We start from the raw sequence: 17,879 nt of genomic DNA on the forward strand, positions 1-17,879 counted from the left end.
GATACACCTTATACACCTTATGCACATCTACCCTAGAACCCTTTGTTTCGACACTCCTATAGAACTCAACTTGATTTTATTGCGATTTAAAATCGTCAGTCTACATAAGAAAAAAAAAAAATAACCGAATAATTGATTCACTTTCCGAGCATTCGACAGGGGGAGATTTGCCAGCTGATAAATTAGAAGATTGAGATCCGACGAAGTGAGAAGAAAAAAGATTTTTCACTGCTCGTTTGCTAGAGTGAATAGTGAGAATAGCATGATAGTACCAACAGGAAGCGACTCGGCGTGTAGAAGGACGAGCTCACCGGTCCGTCGAATGTCGCAAGGATCTTTACACCTGGTGAAAGGAACACGCCCTGCCTGATAGTTTATTGCAAATTTTTACAAACTTAATATAAAATATCAATAATTTCTTTCTTTCCTCAATTTTCACTTTATACAATTGTTAGTTCATAGTTTTCATTATATCTAATATAACATGCAAAACGCATCCAAAAGATGGACGTTTTTTCGTTATAAACTTGCTGGGTCGATATAAATAAAAAATGTATTTTTTTTTACAATTGCACTACTAGGAGGTTCTTCCTCTGGTGCTGTTGAGCACAAGAAGAGCCCCAGACGTAGGATCATTCCCCCACAAGTTCCTCAGTATAGATATTAGTGCCACCCATTGGGCCTCTTAGTCAGGGAGCCGGTGCATTATCTCACAATTAGCGTTGCATCGGTTGCATCCAAGATGCCCCTCCCATTTTCTGTGGCGGGGCTGAAATCAGTCAGAACCAGAGCGCCACACGGCTATAAAGTCTCAACATCTTATCCTTCGTTTTGTACTTTTAATACATCGGTTTAGTTTAACGCTACTTCATTTTCACAGTGTTATTTTCTTCCTGAGATCCATCTGATCGAAATTCAATTTAAGCACCACCATGAAGTTTATCGTGAGTGTTTTCCCAGTTCGATTCATCCATTTTGTACGATTTCTCTGATATTTTTGCACCTATCACTGGTCATTCAATTCGACTTTACTGCACTTTATTACTCAAAAGTGATGGAATAACGTTAAAAATTATAAATCAATCTTAATTTTCTATTACTCAAATGAGTGCGGGTGAGAAAGGTGTGATTAATAGGGGAGGTGTTCCCACTGTCAACTTTGAAGAATTGCAGATGCAAATGCCACATTAATCGTTGTATTGATACATCAAAAATAATACAGGAAACTGAACGCCATTTGTCATTGGAACGAACTTTATTTATCCGATTTAATTGGTTTTAATTGAATATTATAGTGAAGCATAGAAATTTTCGGTTAAGGTGATTTATAATGGACCGTTGACTAATCTTGGTTAACTATCGATCGATCGATCGAGGATGCCTAATCCTCGGAGGCGATAAATTATTCGAGCTTTGAAATTTAATCAACGAGTCGCGAATCCGATAATTCTCCATGGATTAAAGTCTCTTCAGGATGGGAGAGAAATTTATCACCATTAATTATATACGTTGCTTGCCCAAACCTGTCAATTATTTCTTAGCGAATGTTTGCGCGAAGAAAGAAGAGAAAAGGCAGCTGCAAGAGTGACGCTTGTCTCCCATCACATTATTCATATAACCGTGCAAGGATATTTTGAAAAATTCTATCGTAAAAAACTAGCTGCCCACTTGCGACCCATTTCGCCATTCACCCCTTTCGTATCACTCACTCATACAGATACATCGAATCTTAATTTACCACATCGTGATCTTTGATTCTATCTGACTCGATTCAATTTCATTAATTAGCAAGAAATTTCGTGGATAAATTCATATAGGTCATTGAGAGTAATGTAAAATTTGATCGGTTAATTAATTATGCATAATCGTGTTTCAGTTAGTGGTGCTTGGCCTCGTATCGGTGGCTACTGCTCAATTTCCTAGGTATCCTTACCCTCCAGATTACTATGGGAGGAGATACGCTATTTTGCGACAGACGCAAGACACCGCTTCTGATGGATCATACGCTTACAGGTGAGTTAGATCTACAGTAAAATCTTCGCACGATGCGATTAGAAGTTTCCTCGAAAGCCGGAAGTACTTACACACAGATGAGCTTAATTAATCGGCCACATAATAGCTGATGAACAATTCTAGCGAGGTAACCCGCCCAATGTGAATTTTATAATGAATTAATAATATTATTGATTAATTATTACAAAATGATGTAAGGATGTCAAACACGTGTATAAAAATGCATAAGTTTTTTCCACCTACGTGGCAATTTTCGTATTTTTTGATCGACAAGTAGGCGGACAGTTGCATCGGCAGAAAAAGAACGCTTTCAATTATAATTATAGCTGCCAGGTATGATTGGCAAGATTTCTGAATAATGTACGGATTAGGTATCGAAGATTATTTTGAGAAATGTTTGAGATTCGGGAGGATTGGTGAAAAATTGCTAATTGGCATTGATGTTAATCGTCCGCGCCATGCTGCTGCGCAGTAAGCAATAACTCATTGCGCAATCGAACAATTACAATCTCGACCTACCTGCTTACCTACCCACACACGTTTACATACCTACCCATCCGTGTAGAATCATACGCACACTTCAATACAATCAACCACACCTGTCCATTTTTTTGGCATCTGAAATACCCTTGTCAGTCAATACAAAGTTTACTCGATCAAGAGTCGTATGGTGTCGACTCGACGACAAGTAATTACAGACAAATCTCGTCGAATGAATTTTCAACTTGATCCTACAGAATTGAATTGATACTTCCATCTTAACCTAAAAGGTGAAAATTATATTCAAATATTTAGAATATACAACAACTTTGTTACATTTTTTCAAGTTTATAAATATAATTGTTGTAATTAATGTTTCAGTTACGATACTGAGAATGGTATTTCCGTGGCGGAAACCGGTGAGGTGAAGAATTTGGGTCCTGCGGGGCAGATCGAGGTGGTCCGTGGTCAGTACAGCTACACGGCGCCTGATGGCACACCTATCGTCGTCACTTATACGGCGGATGAGAACGGTTTTCGCGCCAGTGGAGCACACTTGCCTACTCCTCCGCCAATCCCTATTGAAATCCAACGTGCTTTGGCTCATAACGCGGCGCATCCCGAAGAGGAAGAACCCTACAACAGGCGACGATATACAAAATAATTCTTCGAAGCTTCTCAAGGCTTATCTTACCAAACCTAACTCGTGCAACAACTTTTAAAAATACTGATAAACTTTTGATCTTACCTGAATCAGCGACTGGATGTTATTGCACAATTAACTGATCTTGATGAAGACAAACTTATAATAAGCTCCTATTTTGTTTATACTTTTGAAAATGGTGAAATCTCACAATGAGTTACATTTATTAATATTTATTAATAATCAATGTATTTTGATAATTATATCAAATACGAATAATTGACCATGTACTGTATATTTATATATTATTTTAATTAATTTTCTTTATACTAAATAATATATTATGTATCAGAGCAGGATAGTGTCGATTTATTTAAATCTTTTAAGTAAAATAATTATTCTCTTCTAGTAAAAACAAAGATCTGAGCTTGTTGAAGGATTTAGATATGTTAGATGGTCTGATTAGTATTTTTTAAGAATTTGAATCTTTTGTTTTCGCATAATATATAGGAAGAAACTTTCGTGGATTTTCTTTAACATCATGACCATTGCAAAGTCACGATTTAAAACGAAAGACTATCATGTCGACCTTAAAGTCGCAATCTTGTGCATCTACGTGATCATTGGCAATCAATTGCGCCTTCACTTTCTCTTCCAAAGTGCTAATCTTCAGAAAGAAAGGGTTCACAAGTGTAAGAAGTTATTTATCCAATTACACAACACCCATTTAGTTTTTAGTTTTAAATCAATGATGTTTCAATGACTATAATAACAATATCATAGACATAAATCTTTCTCGACTACTGTGGATTGTTTGCTGCTATTATTACAGTCGCCTTAAAAATAAAACAATAAAAGTCAAATAAAGGAGACAACATTATACAACTGATCTTTATTTTGTCGCTTTGTTAATAAATATTGAATAACTAGTTTTTTTTTATAAAAAAACAGGAATAAACGTAACTGAATAACAATAAAAGTGCCACTGATAAAATAACAATAACACTAGATATTTTCAGCCTTTCTTATAGTGTCGTGATCGTTTTGCGTAATGCGTTATGTCAGAATATCCGTGGAAAGGATAATTACATCTCGCACGTAATTATTAACGCTCTAACGGTCTTAACGTAAATTTATAATATATGGTCACACTTATCAGGTGTGACCAGTACCACGTGAGTCATAAATCGAAACTGCCATGCTCCGATGGTACTCGATGGAATGCACAATTTTTCGAATGCGTCCAGTGTCCTCTAACGCAATAAAAAATTTAAATTATGCATTAACCGGATTCTGTGTGAAGCAATCATTAATATTCTTATTAATTGGTTGTTATTTTCATTACTATTTAATCATTTTTACTCTAAATTCTTTAAATCGCGATACAATAATAAAAAACAGTAAGCTCTTTGCGGCCAGGTCCTCTAGCGGTCAAGTCAATAAGCTTGAAAATTCCTTGAAGATTATCTGCCCACGCTGTTGCTGTCAATGTGAGAGTTGAGAAATGTGCAATTTTATGCCCAAAAAATGACTAGTTTTATCGGATTGAATTTGCGTACGATAGGTTATAGAATAAGCTATTCCGCAAAGAGATACTAATTGGACGATAGCATCTGTCTGTCAGTGGCTACAAAGTAATAAAGTCTTACAACGTAATGTCTTTAAAGTATCTATACACCTGCATTACAAATCAATTTCAACAAATAAATCAAAGAAAAGTGAAGCGTGACTTCTTTACAACTCAATAAGTTACTTAAAAGAGACATTATATATATATATATATATATATATATATACATATATACTAAACATAAAGCGATATACAAAAAGTAATATCTTTTAAGGAAAAACAAATTAAAAGAATACAAAACGTCATGACTGGACTATTCTAGGAGTATGAAAATTTACTTTACTCGGTTGATCATTGGATGTTTCGCATTATTTGTTCATAAATTGTGAAAATCGTTAATTATTCATTCCAAGGTAGAAGCTACTACATTCAGCCTTATCGAAAACGTGTTAAACGAGTTAGAATGGGTGTTACGAGATAAGAGAGTGGATCTTACATTAGAAAATCGGAGTCGTAATTCATCACGCATTGATCGATGATTCTTAATTAAATTGATCTATATTGAACATTTACATAGGGTTGTTTCTCTAAGCTCGGAAAATCTATCGATAAAATGTGTATAGGCCAAAAAACTTTTTGCCAAAAATGATAAAATGTCAATGGTATTAATGTTAACAGTAATCGTAACATCACGTTAAAGGTGAGTCAGTGAAAGCAAATCATCGGGCACTCGTCCATTGCACAACTAGCTAAGAGCGAGTCAAACAGGAATATCCTATGCTAAACACTCGTTTGTAGTGTTAAATGTTTTCTCGCAAATTCGGCACTTTCGTTTCCATACTAGGCACATATTTTACGGTTATCGCTATATACACGATTGTAAGCTTTGTCAACTCCAATTAATGAATTAGCATATCTACTTTTTTTTAAAATATGTCTTACACGACAGCTCATTTATCAACAGCCCTCGTTAGAGCAGACTTTATTTTTAGTGATTTTAATTAATAGATTTCGTTGACAAAATACTTAAAGATAAAAATCTTTTTACCTGAAGATAGCGACTTTTTTCAAAATCTGCTTCAAGCAATTTCAGATTTGATCAATATTAAATGAAATTTATATGGATGTTTCATGGCGTTTGCGAAACGAAAAGCGTAATAATGACGGGCTTTTAAGAAGCATGGATTGGTATGGTTGTAGAGGGAGGGGGGGGGGGATGATAGAGGGTCGTCGTTATTTGGTGTTGTCAGAGCAGGAGCCACGAAATCCATATTTTTGCATACAATCGCGTGAAACAGTCGTGCCGCATCAGAGATACCGGTCAAGGAGTTTAATGAACACTAGGCGAGACTACAAGTGTCGTAAAGTTTTGATTCAAGGGTTGATTAGATAACTAGGATAGCCTTAAAACATTGAATTTTTCTGGAAAAGTGAAACGAAGTAGAAGAGACGAAAATTATCTCATTACTCATCAATCGCTCATTATTATCCATATTCATCTTTTCGTTATTTCCTAAAGATGTTCCATGCGTATAAATTTCTGATATACACAATTATGTTAGTTTAATAATAATAATTAAACAAATTCATTCAATTGTCAATTTTATATGACCTGCGGTAAATTTATAATTAGAAAAGCTGATTAATAAATTACTGTATGTAATAATAAGTATAAAAAGATACTAATTATAATTTGTTACAGGAATGTTGCAGGCTTTTATACCGTGTTAGTTAAAAAATATTTAAAATACAAAAATGCAATCTGTCGTATACAACTTATCTTTCCATCGCAGGTTTAAAGAAATTATTAACCACAATAATGTCACCTTATGGAGAAAAAATCTCAAAATGATTCTCTTGGCACGAGTTTCAAATGCTGCAGAAAGGATTCCTTTCGTGGTTCGTCACTATATAACCGGAAAGAAAAAGAGGGCATGACAGCAGATAGAGAGGAGCAGCCCGAATGCCAGTTACCTTTCGCAATTTCGCACGGGAGATTTGTGTGCAAGAAAGGGGCTGCCTTTAACAGGAGAGCCCCTCTACCAACCTGACATTCTCCATTTCTCGCGAGTGTTTCCACAACCCTTAAAACAGATGTACTATATGTCTTCCACGATTTAACAGACATCTGTTAATATCTAATTAACCCTTTCAATATGCCACTACACAAAGCACAAATATTCCGTGAAAAAGCAGGATTACCTGGAATTGGAAAATTGTAAATGTCAGCTAATTACTTTCGATAGCAAGTTAATTATAGAATTTTATTATTGACACGTAGTAACAGGTCGATAATTAAATACGGAATCAACCAATTAAAATCAAACGAGCGCTGGTTACTTTAATTCCTCTGCGTCATGAATCTATGATAATATGTGTAAATCTTTCTGAGTGTGTGAGCACGAATGTAAAGAATTAATGAAGGCCTGTGTATGGGACTGATACCAGAAGTGAATAAATGAAGTAAAGGTAAGATGAGTAAATAAGAAGTTAATTGTGCTCATATGAGAATTTATATAAAGAAATATTAATCCACGCGTCTTTCATTTCAAGATCCGCACCCTTGGCTACTTAGACCTTGCTTGTTACGACCCGCGAAAAGGTTGCGATGCTCCTATGGGAACGTGTCCCACTTTCGGATACCTCGTTAGCACTAATTTCCATTCAGCAATAATGTGCACTGCCACGCTGTAAGTATAGTTCGCTGCACCACACTACTATTATTTGTCAGATTAATAACTGTGATCTATTTTATTTACTGGATCATTTGTTAGTACCGTAAACTCCGCTGACTTTGATGGGTTCAGTTTAAGTAGATAATGATAAATCGTTAACCCGAGTAACTTATTTATATGTATATTACTTTTTCTCGTTTTAAAAAAATTATAAAAATGTTGTACTTCTCCGTAAATAAATAATCCTTCGATTTTAAATGATTTGTATCTTACGTTATTGAGTTATTTTTCTTACACTGTGGAAATAGACAAAGACAAAGAGCCTTAGACTTTGAAGGTGTTAGAAGCTGTGCAAATCAAAATAACAATTTACGAGCGATTCGTAAGGCGATGCTTGATAATTGGCGGGAAAACGTTGAGACAAATCAAGGCCCGTCGGTGAATCCTACAAATGATTTGTGCATGATTAAACCTTGCAAATGGATTGTCAGTACAAAGCGGTGAACAGCCGTAAAATTGCATTTTGACATCGAGTAATAATAATAAGTCAGTAAGTACGAAAAGGTGAGCGACATCTGCATAAATCGTATACAGACTCACCTGCGCATCGCGAAAAATAGTGGGGAGGTAAAAAGGGCATTGAGGTGTGATTAAACGAAATTCGAATACCGAATTAAACATTTTGCAACCGGTTAAAGGGTTTCTTTCGACAGTTTGATATTAAAAAATACCGCATGGGGAACGGATAATGGGGAGCTCTTCTGTCGAGCGTCCCACGTGCGTTCATAAAATGGAGGTTATGCGTGACGGTGGTGCCCTCCCCTGGTGAACGATCCGGATGGTTCTAGATCTTGGTGGCCGGCGGGGCTTTACGAGTTACTCGAACCTATCTTGACCTTTCTGCTTTTATTAACCACGTCGGCATAGCTGTGCCTCGTCATCTTCGTAGCCTCACAAAGAGGAGGATGAAGGCGCATACCTCCGGGGTCCTCCCAGCATCCTACCTCACAATTGTGCAAACCGATTCCGCGCCTTTTCTCTTACGTAGAAATTGTCAGTTTTAGCTAAGTATCTTGAACGATTACCTCTTAATTTCCTTCAATTTCTTCACTACCTGAATTCACTTAATCCTACTTCGATTTAGACCATCCTTCTTTCATATCCGCATACATATGGGACATTGTCACCCTTCCCCCCTCCACCTACCCCTTTAAGAGTATAGTTAAATTAGATAATTGAATATTTAAAATTCCACTTTGTTTCCATCATATTATAATCTTTACATTATTGATTTATAGTTTATGCATGTTGATTCAATCTTAATTTTTCACACCTTTTGTCTCTCTCTGTTACTGACTTCATTCACATTTGACAGTTCCGGACGCAAATTAACAATGAATAATAGACGTGTAATCGATATTATTAGTATAAAAGCACAAAGTAGATGATGGAAGCGATCCTAAGATTCCAATAATTGTTTGATTAATAAGCGGATTTTCATGAGAATTATCTTACATTTCCATGCCGCGACCACGAAGTATTCTCGCCTTGGGGAATAATATTTCCAGATTACGAGTTTAACAATATGTATGACTGTAATAATCACGACCAACCATTTGCATAGATTTAATTCTTCCTCGACATTCCGTAATTATAAATTCTTTATTCTAGTTACTTTTTTTTTCTTTGCAGGATCCGTTAAATATAATTAATTGTTTAACTTTTACTCTTCGCTATGAAAGGTACCCTACACTAAGTACATATTCCTGTACTTATTTCTTAAATTATTAAATGATAGGGTGGGAAAAAGAGAGAGAGAGAGAGAGAGAGAGAGAACACACAAATTTTAGTATACGAAAGTGTGTGTGTTGCAGGTGTTTAAGGTTAGAAATGCGCGCGCATTTACAAATCGACTCAAATCTCTGGATTGCACGATCTTTCACAGGTATCCGCGTGAGATTATGGGTTTGTAAACGATTGTGCGATTGTATACAGATAGGTAGGATAAATGGAAGCATCCATTAAGTTCTGGGAGTGGTCTCGCTTAAAAATAACTATATTACGAATTAAAAGCAAGGGGTAAGTGACTCCTAATGGCAAAAACACCGTGTTGCCGCAACCATTTACTTGGAACGACTCAATACCATTATCCATTTAATATCTTATTAAAAAATTACCATTCGAATACAATATGTATTTGTCTTATTATTCAACGAATCTGCCCAACGTTACAATTATTAAAAAAAAAAAGATTGAAGATATTGCGTTTTATCCTTAATGAATGAGGGCATGGTGGATTCATTGTTTAAGGAATAGTTTTGAGCTATCAGTGATAGAGCAAGGAAAGGTGAGTTAATTGAAAGTCAAATTGCAAAGACCTACGCAATGGCATTCTGTCCTTTTTCCGGTGTGTAATGAGAATGCAGAAGGATCTGTATAAAACGCCCCCACAGAATATTAGTAGCGGGATCGAACTTGTCTCATGTGGAACTTATCTGCTTGTCTCACGTTTACTCATCCATGGAGTGGCAAGGTTTGAGGGGCTTGGGGGTGGTAGGGGGTGGGGCAGGGAACCGACAAGAGAATGCACGAATGCAGAAACAGGGAGGGAAAGGAAGGGAAAATCTTCTTGGTCGTCTTCATATAAATGCTGGCAGTCTTTCTGCATCAGACACAGATTCGATCTTGTTCAAATCGACACCAACCATCCGGAACGAGTCTTCACCATGAAATATCCAGTGAGTGCAGGTGTTCTCGCGTTCAACGAGGTGTTCCTTACGCTCTAGTGTCATCCAGTTCTCTCGACCAAACAATCGCTCCCTCTTCTCTTTTCTTCCTCGCCAGGATAACGCCCTTTTATAATCAATTCTTACGAGAAAACTTATTTTTTAATCATTTTTTATTATTGTCAAGTTACAACTGCCCTTCATCCAGCAGCATTTAAATTTTCGCGAAGAAAGTTAAAGAGGACAATTTCATTTTAATATACTTATATATTAGTCATTCTTAAGCAATGGCAGGTTCCGCCATTTTGGTATTTATTTTAATTTAAAGTTTAGTCGAAGTGTATTATATAAAATGGTCATCGGTTAATTTAGGAAACACACTTATTGTGAAAATTGGTATCAATCTTTATATTGGTAAATTATTTATCGAATAGATAGATTGCAGGTATTTTATGTTTACAGATTTTGCTATTTTGCCTAATCAGCTGTGCGCTGGCACAATACGGCGGATATCGTGGTTTTCAACAAAGTCAGTACCAGTCTCCGAGGCCTGATTATCAACAGCAAACACAGCCACGATACCAGCCACAATACAAGTGAGCTACGAAAAATCTATCTAGGATTCGCGCCATAATTCACTGCGACAAGCGCATATTACCTGCGGCAATTAAACCTCTAACCTTTAAAACAGTGCAGCATTAACTAACCAGGAACTTGAAAATATATCCTAACTTATGAATATAGATGTATATTAAGCATTCGAATGTCAAATTTACACCAGTGCAATTATAGTTTCTCCCTCCAGCATACGATAAAGTTCATCGACTTTCATACTTATCGTTCAATATTATAATGACACGTAAAATAGGTTTAATTAGGCGATAGAAACGAGTTCTAGTTTCTACTTTAATTGGATTTATGAATTAGAAAAAAATAAGGAAACTATTTATGTGTATAATATACGTTTTTTCTCAAAGCCTTTAACAAAGAAGAGACTCAGCTAAATTGGTTTTGCAGTTCTCCAGGACGATTCATAGGAATTCGTAGCCAACATCAGGATTCATATCCCGATGGTTCTTATAGCTGGAGCTACGATACCGAGAATGGAATTTCAGCTTCTGAGAGTGGCCAACCAAAAGCCACTCCTGAGGGTCAGGCTGAGGTAACACACGTTTAACCTGTTCATTATCCATTTGACGCACATCTTGTTATTTTTCTTATTTATACGGTATATTGTTCTTGCACCCTTATTCCATTATTTAAATTACCGGGTATAATTAATCAAATTGCTCTTTGTATAAACAATACTGCCTAAAGTAAATTTTTTCTCGCTTGAAACAACTAAAACTACCAACCCTTTCTCGATACTCGATTCCATTCAGTAATATAAAAAAAATATTTTTCAGCTAGTTTTTTTGAATTATTTTAGGTAGTGCAAGGTAGATTCTCATACACGGCTCCAGATGGTACTCCGATTAACTTGGAATACGTAGCCGATGAGAACGGCTTCCGGGCCGTAGGGGCTCATCTTCCAACTCCTCCACCAATTCCGGAAGCCATTCGACGCGCTCTGGCTGCCAACCCTCCTGGACCCGATGATGAATCAAGATACGATAATTCCAGATACCAGGGACAATATGGGGGATCAACCCCCTACAGAAGATACTGAATCTCCAACTCGTCATCCGCCATCTTTCTACCCTCTTCCCTTACACAGTTTACGGTTTAATAAACCGGATGCTGCTGCTTGATTGTGATTAACATTGAATTCTTGACGACTGTAACGTCTACTTGGGGCCTTTTATCAACGCTAACCCGACGTGATAAATATGTACATACTGCGTAAACATGGTTGTCAGTTTAATTTCTTGACAGTAGAACATATATATTAACATCGAGTTCTTTGAGTGGTTGTGCAATAAAGAAATAACTGCTTCCCACCCCTCGTCACAATTTCGTGTAACAGGGATTTGAAAAACCTTATAATTTTATATAGTTCTCATGATTGTACATCCTCGATCAACCCTCTTTGTTGCAAGCGCAAGCTATTTTAGTTCGAAAGAGTAGCATAGACTTGCAAATACTGATTACAAATATGTATAATACTGACAGAAATTAAAAGGATACTTTGCAGAAATAATGGCCTTCTTTTTATCTTGATTCAATAATAGATTAGTGAACCTACTGCATTTTTTCATACCAAAAAAACAAGCGGAATACAAACAAATTGAATCTGAAATGACAATAAGGATCTATGCGAATCGAAAATTTATGACGGGATTTATATAATAAGTTGGACTTCAAGATTTGCATATCTGCATTCATAAATGATGCAATCTGGTAGGGTTAGGTGGATACGGGTGAAAGTGTTTCGCATCTTTGACTCTTCTATTATTTTGCATTCTGCTACGCATTATTTCGGTCAAGGACTACTTTGTATAAACGATGCAACTTGGGCGGTCTAACGCTTCTTTTTGCAAAGATTTGCCAATATTTCGATCATTGTCATGATATGAAGAACACTCATGAAAAATTCAATTATCACTCTCTGATACAACTTGTACTTCTTCGCTAAAATATTACAGTTTGGCGTCAAATATATATTTAAATTTTATTTAAAATAAACACGATACCTTGTAATTATATTTGTTGTAACAATTCTCTAATTATTAATGAGTGTTCTTGCAAGTTTAGCATTTGAATTTGTGAATAATTGAAACAGCGTCCACAGACCCACAGCAGCGCTATATTGTTCTTCTTTCACTCACACCAAAATCCTACAGAAGGTAAGTTTGGTTTTGTCAAAGCTTCGATATATTTTCCTTCAGAGGCGCTGATGCTAACAAAATTATTTACATCGCTAACTGGTAATTCACAGAAGTAACGAAGCAAGTACTTTATGCTTCTAGATTTCGCTTGTAATTCGTCGTCGACATAACCTAGATTTGAATATTGTCTTCGCTTTATAACAATAATTTTAATTTAGTCTTGTGTGCTTAGAAATTAATCTCAAGCTTCCCAACATGCCGGACCATTTGGGAACTGACATGAGAAAAGTGAAGAGCGAAGAGGAAAAAGAGGAGAAAGAAATAAAATGTAAGTTTTTCAATTTTTACTGCCCCAAAACTTACTTCTGTCATGCATTTATTTCATTTCGCATTTTTCTATTATTTTAGCATTAGACGAAGGAGATATCGCATTGCTCAAAACCTACGTAAGTTAAAATCTTCAATTAATAATTCGCTTTCTTCTCAGCAAAATTAATTATTTTCTTTTATTAAATTTTGTAAAGTGAATGTCTTTAATCCTTTTTCCTAATCTCCTTATTATCAGGGTCAAGGACAGTACACAAAAAGCATTAAATCTGTAGACGAGGATATACAAACTATTATTAAAAGAGTAAATGAATTAACAGGCATAAAAGAATCAGATACAGGACTCGCACCTCCTGCCTTGTGGGATTTAACGGCTGATAAGCAAACTTTACAAAATGAACAACCTTTGCAGGTTGCCAGATGTACCAAAATCATCAATGCTGATTCGGATGATCCTAAATATATTATAAATGTAAAACAGTTTGCAAAGTTTGTGGTAGATTTAGCAGATTCAGTTGCCCCAACTGATATTGAGGAAGGCATGAGAGTTGGTGTGGATCGGAATAAGTATCAAATTCATATTCCACTTCCACCTAAAATTGACCCAACAGTCACAATGATGCAGGTTGAAGAGAAACCAGATGTCACTTATAGTGATGTTGGTGGTTGCAAAGAGCAAATAGAAAAATTAAGAGAAGTTGTAGAAACTCCATTATTACATGTAAGCTTTTAATAATTAGATTAAATAAATGTTTCTATTTATATATTTTAAATAATCTAAACGTTTTCCACAGCCAGAGAAATTTGTAAATTTAGGAATTGAACCACCAAAAGGAGTTTTGTTATTTGGCCCTCCAGGTACAGGAAAGACACTGTGCGCAAGGGCAGTGGCCAATAGAACAGATGCTTGTTTTATTCGTGTCATTGGTTCTGAATTGGTGCAAAAATATGTTGGAGAGGTAAGCTTTTCATTTATTTAAAAACTTATAAAGAACAGGAAAGTACAAATAACAAAATTCTCAATATTTTTAGGGAGCTAGAATGGTTAGAGAATTATTTGAAATGGCGCGAAGTAAAAAAGCATGTTTAATATTCTTCGATGAAATCGATGCAATTGGTGGTGCACGTTTCGATGATGGAGCTGGCGGCGACAATGAAGTTCAACGTACTATGCTTGAACTTATCAACCAATTGGATGGGTAAGCAGAGTGAAGTGAAACCTTAATTACCAGTGATACAGAAGCATAAAATCTTATAAATTTCATTGCAGGTTCGATCCACGTGGTAATATTAAAGTATTGATGGCAACAAACAGACCTGACACCCTGGATCCTGCACTTATGCGGCCAGGACGTTTAGATAGGAAAGTCGAATTTGGTTTGCCCGATTTGGAGGGACGAACACACATTTTCAAAATCCACGCGCGGTCAATGAGCGTCGAGAGAGATATTCGTTTCGAACTGCTTGCACGTCTGTGTCCAAACAGTACCGGAGCTGAAATTCGATCGGTTTGCACGGAAGCTGGAATGTTTGCAATTCGGGCACGTCGTAAAGTCGCGACTGAGAAAGATTTCCTCGAAGCCGTGAACAAAGTCATCAAATCCTATGCGAAGTTCTCTGCTACACCTAAATACATGACTTACAACTAATATTAATAATCTTAAAATAAAACGTAAAGTGTGATTTTAGGTGATTTTTCATCGATGATATTCACCGTCTTGTTCTACCAAGCCAATTAGAAAAAGATATTAAAAGACATATATTGTAAATGCAAAATAAACCCTTCTTTTTCATCAAGTCTAAAATCATCATTTATATTAATTTTTATGTATGGTGCATAAAAAAGAAGAAACAAAATTTAATATTAATTTTTGTCGAATTTATTTCAATTTTTCTGAATTATTAATAGAGTAGTATTTAAGCTTAATAGGTCCATTAGGCTTGTTGATTAAGAGAGAATCACAATCCAAATTTTCTCCTAACCATTTGAATTTAAATGATCTGCACATCTGCAAAAATAATAGAAAAAATGTAGTTACTTCAAATAAGAAAATATTGTCATTACCTTTAAAATGCCTACCCTTAATAACAAAACTTGCATATTTTGTTCAGCAAAACGCCTTGCTATACAAGATCGTGGTCCGTGCCCGAAAGGTAATACTAGGTACGGGTGAATTGAATTTTCAACAATTTTCTCAGATACTCTCTCTGAATTATCTCGTATCCACCTTTCTGGTAGAAATGCATTTGGATTTTCGAAATATTCATCTAGACGACACGTCACTTGGTTTTGCGTTACAACCACGGTCTATTAGAAAAATGCGCATTGATGAGAATATACATCCGACAAAATTAACAAAATCTTTAGCAAAAATGAAGTGAAAAGTACTAACACCCTTAGGAACATTATAACCACTGAGAACAACATCAGTTTGTAAGATCCTTCCAACACCAACCGAAATAGGATTCAGTCTAAAAGTTTCCTTTAATACAGCTTTGGTATAGCTTGCCTGTTTTAGCGTTTCTCCAGTAATGGGATCACCAACGTTAGGCAATAAATTCGTAGATTCTTGTCTTACTTTTTCCTGTGCTTGAGGATTTTTAGCTAAATGATACAAAGCAAATGAACTGCTGTACGTAGTCTAGAAAATAAAATAAAAAAGTAGGATTAATTAGTAATATAATAATAATAATTGAATTAAACACATTTTTATAAACTTACAGTATCAATTCCAGCCAATAGCATATCACAAGCCATTCCCACGACATCTTTTTCATCCAAATTGGGATTACTCAAGTAAGTATCCAGTAATGACTGTTTTCTTTTTATCGTTGGGTCCCTCGTTTTTCTGGACACCATTGCCACCGCTATCCTTGGTAAAAATAGATTCATTAATTTAAAATTTGATGGCAAATTTGATAAGCTTATTTGGACAGGTGAGCTATGGTAAATATAGTTAAAGAAACGTCTAATAGATTGATCTGTCAAGTTGATTCTTTCTTATTCAATTGATAATTATTTTTCTACAAGAAGCAGTAAAAATATTTAATGTAAATTAGTCAGCAAAAGAAAATAGTATTAAAGAATTCCTAGATTAGATAAATTACTGATAAGAGATCAAAGTTTTTTTAGTCCAAAGGTTAAACCGAATGTAAGTGGTCTGAAAGAATATATGACAAATTCCTCACTCTTCCATAAAATTCTGAGCTTTTCGCATTTTTCTATATAATGGAGTCTCCAAAAATCGCCAGATTCTTGGTCCATTGTCCAATCCAAGTATTGTGCTATTCGTAGTATAAGCAGCTTCTATTAATTTGGTTGTTTTCGAATTTTTAGCCCTTTCCTCTTTGGATAAACTTTGCATCCTTACGTCAAAGGCTACTAAACACGTAACTAAAACAATAAGAATTCATATATTACTACAATTTATTAAATATTATTCAATCATTTAAATGAAATTGGCTTCAATTTTATTACGTTCGAGAAAGAGACGTGACAGCTCTGGTAACATATCATTGATTTTTTCATTTAATAAAATTTGTTCAAACTCTCGAACAACCATGTCAGTATCCTCCAAATAATCAAGGACGTTTAAAGGTTTGCTAAGGACTTTTTGGAATTCCCGACGTATCCTCCACCATTCAATGCCATTTCTGCAATGTTATAAGAAACATAATAAATTACATTTCCCTTTGGAATTTATTTTTGGTGGATGAAAACACACAATAATTCCATTACGTTGGCAACAAACCACCAGTATTATATATGTGATGTCTATCCTTTCTGTACTTGAGGAGAGCCAAATGACTTCTTCTTTCGGGGTGCTTTCCACTTTCGGACTTGAAAATTTCAGCAATGTCGTCAGGACGAAAAACCCAAACCACTGGGACACCAGGTACCATTTCCTCACGTACAAGTGGACCATAACGTCTTAATTTTTTCTCACCACTCTTGTGAAGCTTCGTGAAACTATATTCTCCTGAATGAATTAATACAATCATTATAATTTTCATAAAAACAACATCTATTTAATAAAAAGAATTTTTTTTATCAATTACCGATAACGGGGAGATATTTGTACAAGGTCCCGATGATGGGTAGAGGTCGAGGTCCTGGAATGTCCTTGAATGGCCGTGGACTGCATTCTTTATCCCCGGATGATCTTCTGGCAGGACGTTGGTTCAAGCAGAACGAACTCCTAAGAATCACAGAAGTTCCATCGGACCTTCTAAACCTCGGTAGCATCATCAAAAATGATGTCTGAAATGTGCCACTGTGTAGTCATTCGTATTGTTGGAGTAAAAATCACTTTTAAACACTCGACAAATGCATAGATTGTTACGAACAAATAATAAAATAATAAAATATATTCTACGATAAATTGATCCAGTATGGAGAGTGGGTTAAGAAATTAAGACAAGGGGGAAGGAAGCAGTATTGAACTGAAATGTACACAAAAGAAGTATACTATTAAGATAATAGTACTATTTAAAAAGGAATATAATCTATTAATCCTCAGCAGTTTCAGAGCCACACGTGCTCGAGGTCTGTGTAAAATATGAATTTGCGTAGGAGCAAAACGTAAGAAATTGAACCGATTCGAATTACAGTGGAGTGTAAGGTCTTTAGATACGTGTCAGTTAAGTGCCAAGTGATGACTACCTTACGTCTCGCTA

The 17,879-nt window shown here is 35.6% G+C and overlaps 4 protein-coding genes across 4 annotated transcripts; 3 read left to right on the forward strand and 1 right to left on the reverse strand.

Annotated features, from left to right (window-relative positions):
- Window positions 1–802: 802 nt before the first annotated feature.
- On the forward strand, window positions 803–3,492 carry LOC136773942 (endocuticle structural glycoprotein SgAbd-1-like). The gene is made up of 3 exons (XM_066727932.1): window positions 803–944; window positions 1,877–2,013; window positions 2,875–3,492. Exons 1-3 carry the CDS (start codon window positions 933–935, stop codon window positions 3,155–3,157), a joined length of 432 nt encoding a protein of 143 aa, XP_066584029.1. The 5' UTR covers window positions 803–932; the 3' UTR covers window positions 3,158–3,492.
- A 6,557-nt stretch (window positions 3,493–10,049) lies between these two features.
- Window positions 10,050–12,264, forward strand: LOC136773199 (endocuticle structural glycoprotein SgAbd-2-like). Its single transcript, XM_066726653.1, has 4 exons — window positions 10,050–10,119; window positions 10,570–10,703; window positions 11,125–11,269; window positions 11,537–12,264. The coding sequence occupies exons 1-4, from the start codon at window positions 10,108–10,110 to the stop codon at window positions 11,774–11,776; spliced, it is 531 nt and encodes a 176-aa protein (XP_066582750.1). The 5' UTR covers window positions 10,050–10,107; the 3' UTR covers window positions 11,777–12,264.
- A 747-nt stretch (window positions 12,265–13,011) lies between these two features.
- Rpt1 (26S proteasome regulatory subunit Rpt1) lies at window positions 13,012–15,070 on the forward strand. Its single transcript, XM_066727453.1, has 6 exons — window positions 13,012–13,203; window positions 13,284–13,321; window positions 13,441–13,923; window positions 13,997–14,161; window positions 14,235–14,401; window positions 14,473–15,070. The coding sequence occupies exons 1-6, from the start codon at window positions 13,131–13,133 to the stop codon at window positions 14,849–14,851; spliced, it is 1,305 nt and encodes a 434-aa protein (XP_066583550.1). The 5' UTR covers window positions 13,012–13,130; the 3' UTR covers window positions 14,852–15,070.
- Window positions 15,064–17,837, reverse strand: dib (Cytochrome P450 302a1, mitochondrial). The gene is made up of 8 exons (XM_066727452.1): window positions 17,262–17,837; window positions 16,942–17,182; window positions 16,681–16,856; window positions 16,392–16,596; window positions 15,925–16,075; window positions 15,596–15,844; window positions 15,283–15,510; window positions 15,064–15,211 (listed from the first exon to the last, which is right to left on the reverse strand). Exons 1-8 carry the CDS (start codon window positions 17,449–17,451, stop codon window positions 15,083–15,085), a joined length of 1,569 nt encoding a protein of 522 aa, XP_066583549.1. The 5' UTR covers window positions 17,452–17,837; the 3' UTR covers window positions 15,064–15,082.
- Between the last annotated feature and the right edge of the window lie 42 nt (window positions 17,838–17,879).

This window comes from Prorops nasuta, unplaced genomic scaffold (genome assembly GCF_024137725.1).
Source record: "Prorops nasuta isolate Cenicafe-Biocafe unplaced genomic scaffold, Cenicafe_Pnas_1.2 PNAS00005, whole genome shotgun sequence".
Taxonomy (NCBI): Eukaryota; Metazoa; Arthropoda; class Insecta; order Hymenoptera; family Bethylidae; genus Prorops; species Prorops nasuta.

What these genes read in the sequence shown, in the direction of transcription:
- LOC136773942 (XM_066727932.1), top strand. An exon ending in GATGGATCATACGCTTACAG is followed by an intron (nt 2,014 to 2,874) that starts GTGAGTTAGATC and finishes TTAATGTTTCAG; the next exon opens with TTACGATACTGAGAATGGTA.
- LOC136773199 (XM_066726653.1), top strand. An exon ending in CGATACCAGCCACAATACAA is followed by an intron (nt 10,704 to 11,124) that starts GTGAGCTACGAA and finishes TTGGTTTTGCAG; the next exon opens with TTCTCCAGGACGATTCATAG. An exon ending in CTCCTGAGGGTCAGGCTGAG is followed by an intron (nt 11,270 to 11,536) that starts GTAACACACGTT and finishes GAATTATTTTAG; the next exon opens with GTAGTGCAAGGTAGATTCTC.
- Rpt1 (XM_066727453.1), top strand. Translation starts at nt 13,131, where the DNA reads ATGCCGGACCATTTGGGAACTGACATGAGAAAAGTGAAGAGCGAAGAG. An exon ending in AGAGGAGAAAGAAATAAAAT is followed by an intron (nt 13,204 to 13,283) that starts GTAAGTTTTTCA and finishes CTATTATTTTAG; the next exon opens with CATTAGACGAAGGAGATATC. An exon ending in TCGCATTGCTCAAAACCTAC is followed by an intron (nt 13,322 to 13,440) that starts GTAAGTTAAAAT and finishes CCTTATTATCAG; the next exon opens with GGTCAAGGACAGTACACAAA.
- dib (XM_066727452.1), bottom strand. Translation starts at nt 17,451, where the DNA reads ATGATGCTACCGAGGTTTAGAAGGTCCGATGGAACTTCTGTGATTCTT. An exon ending in GTTATAATGTTCCTAAGGGT is followed by an intron (nt 15,511 to 15,595) that starts GTTAGTACTTTT and finishes TTTTTCTAATAG; the next exon opens with ACCGTGGTTGTAACGCAAAA. An exon ending in TGCAAGTTTTGTTATTAAGG is followed by an intron (nt 15,212 to 15,282) that starts GTAGGCATTTTA and finishes TTATTTTTGCAG; the next exon opens with ATGTGCAGATCATTTAAATT.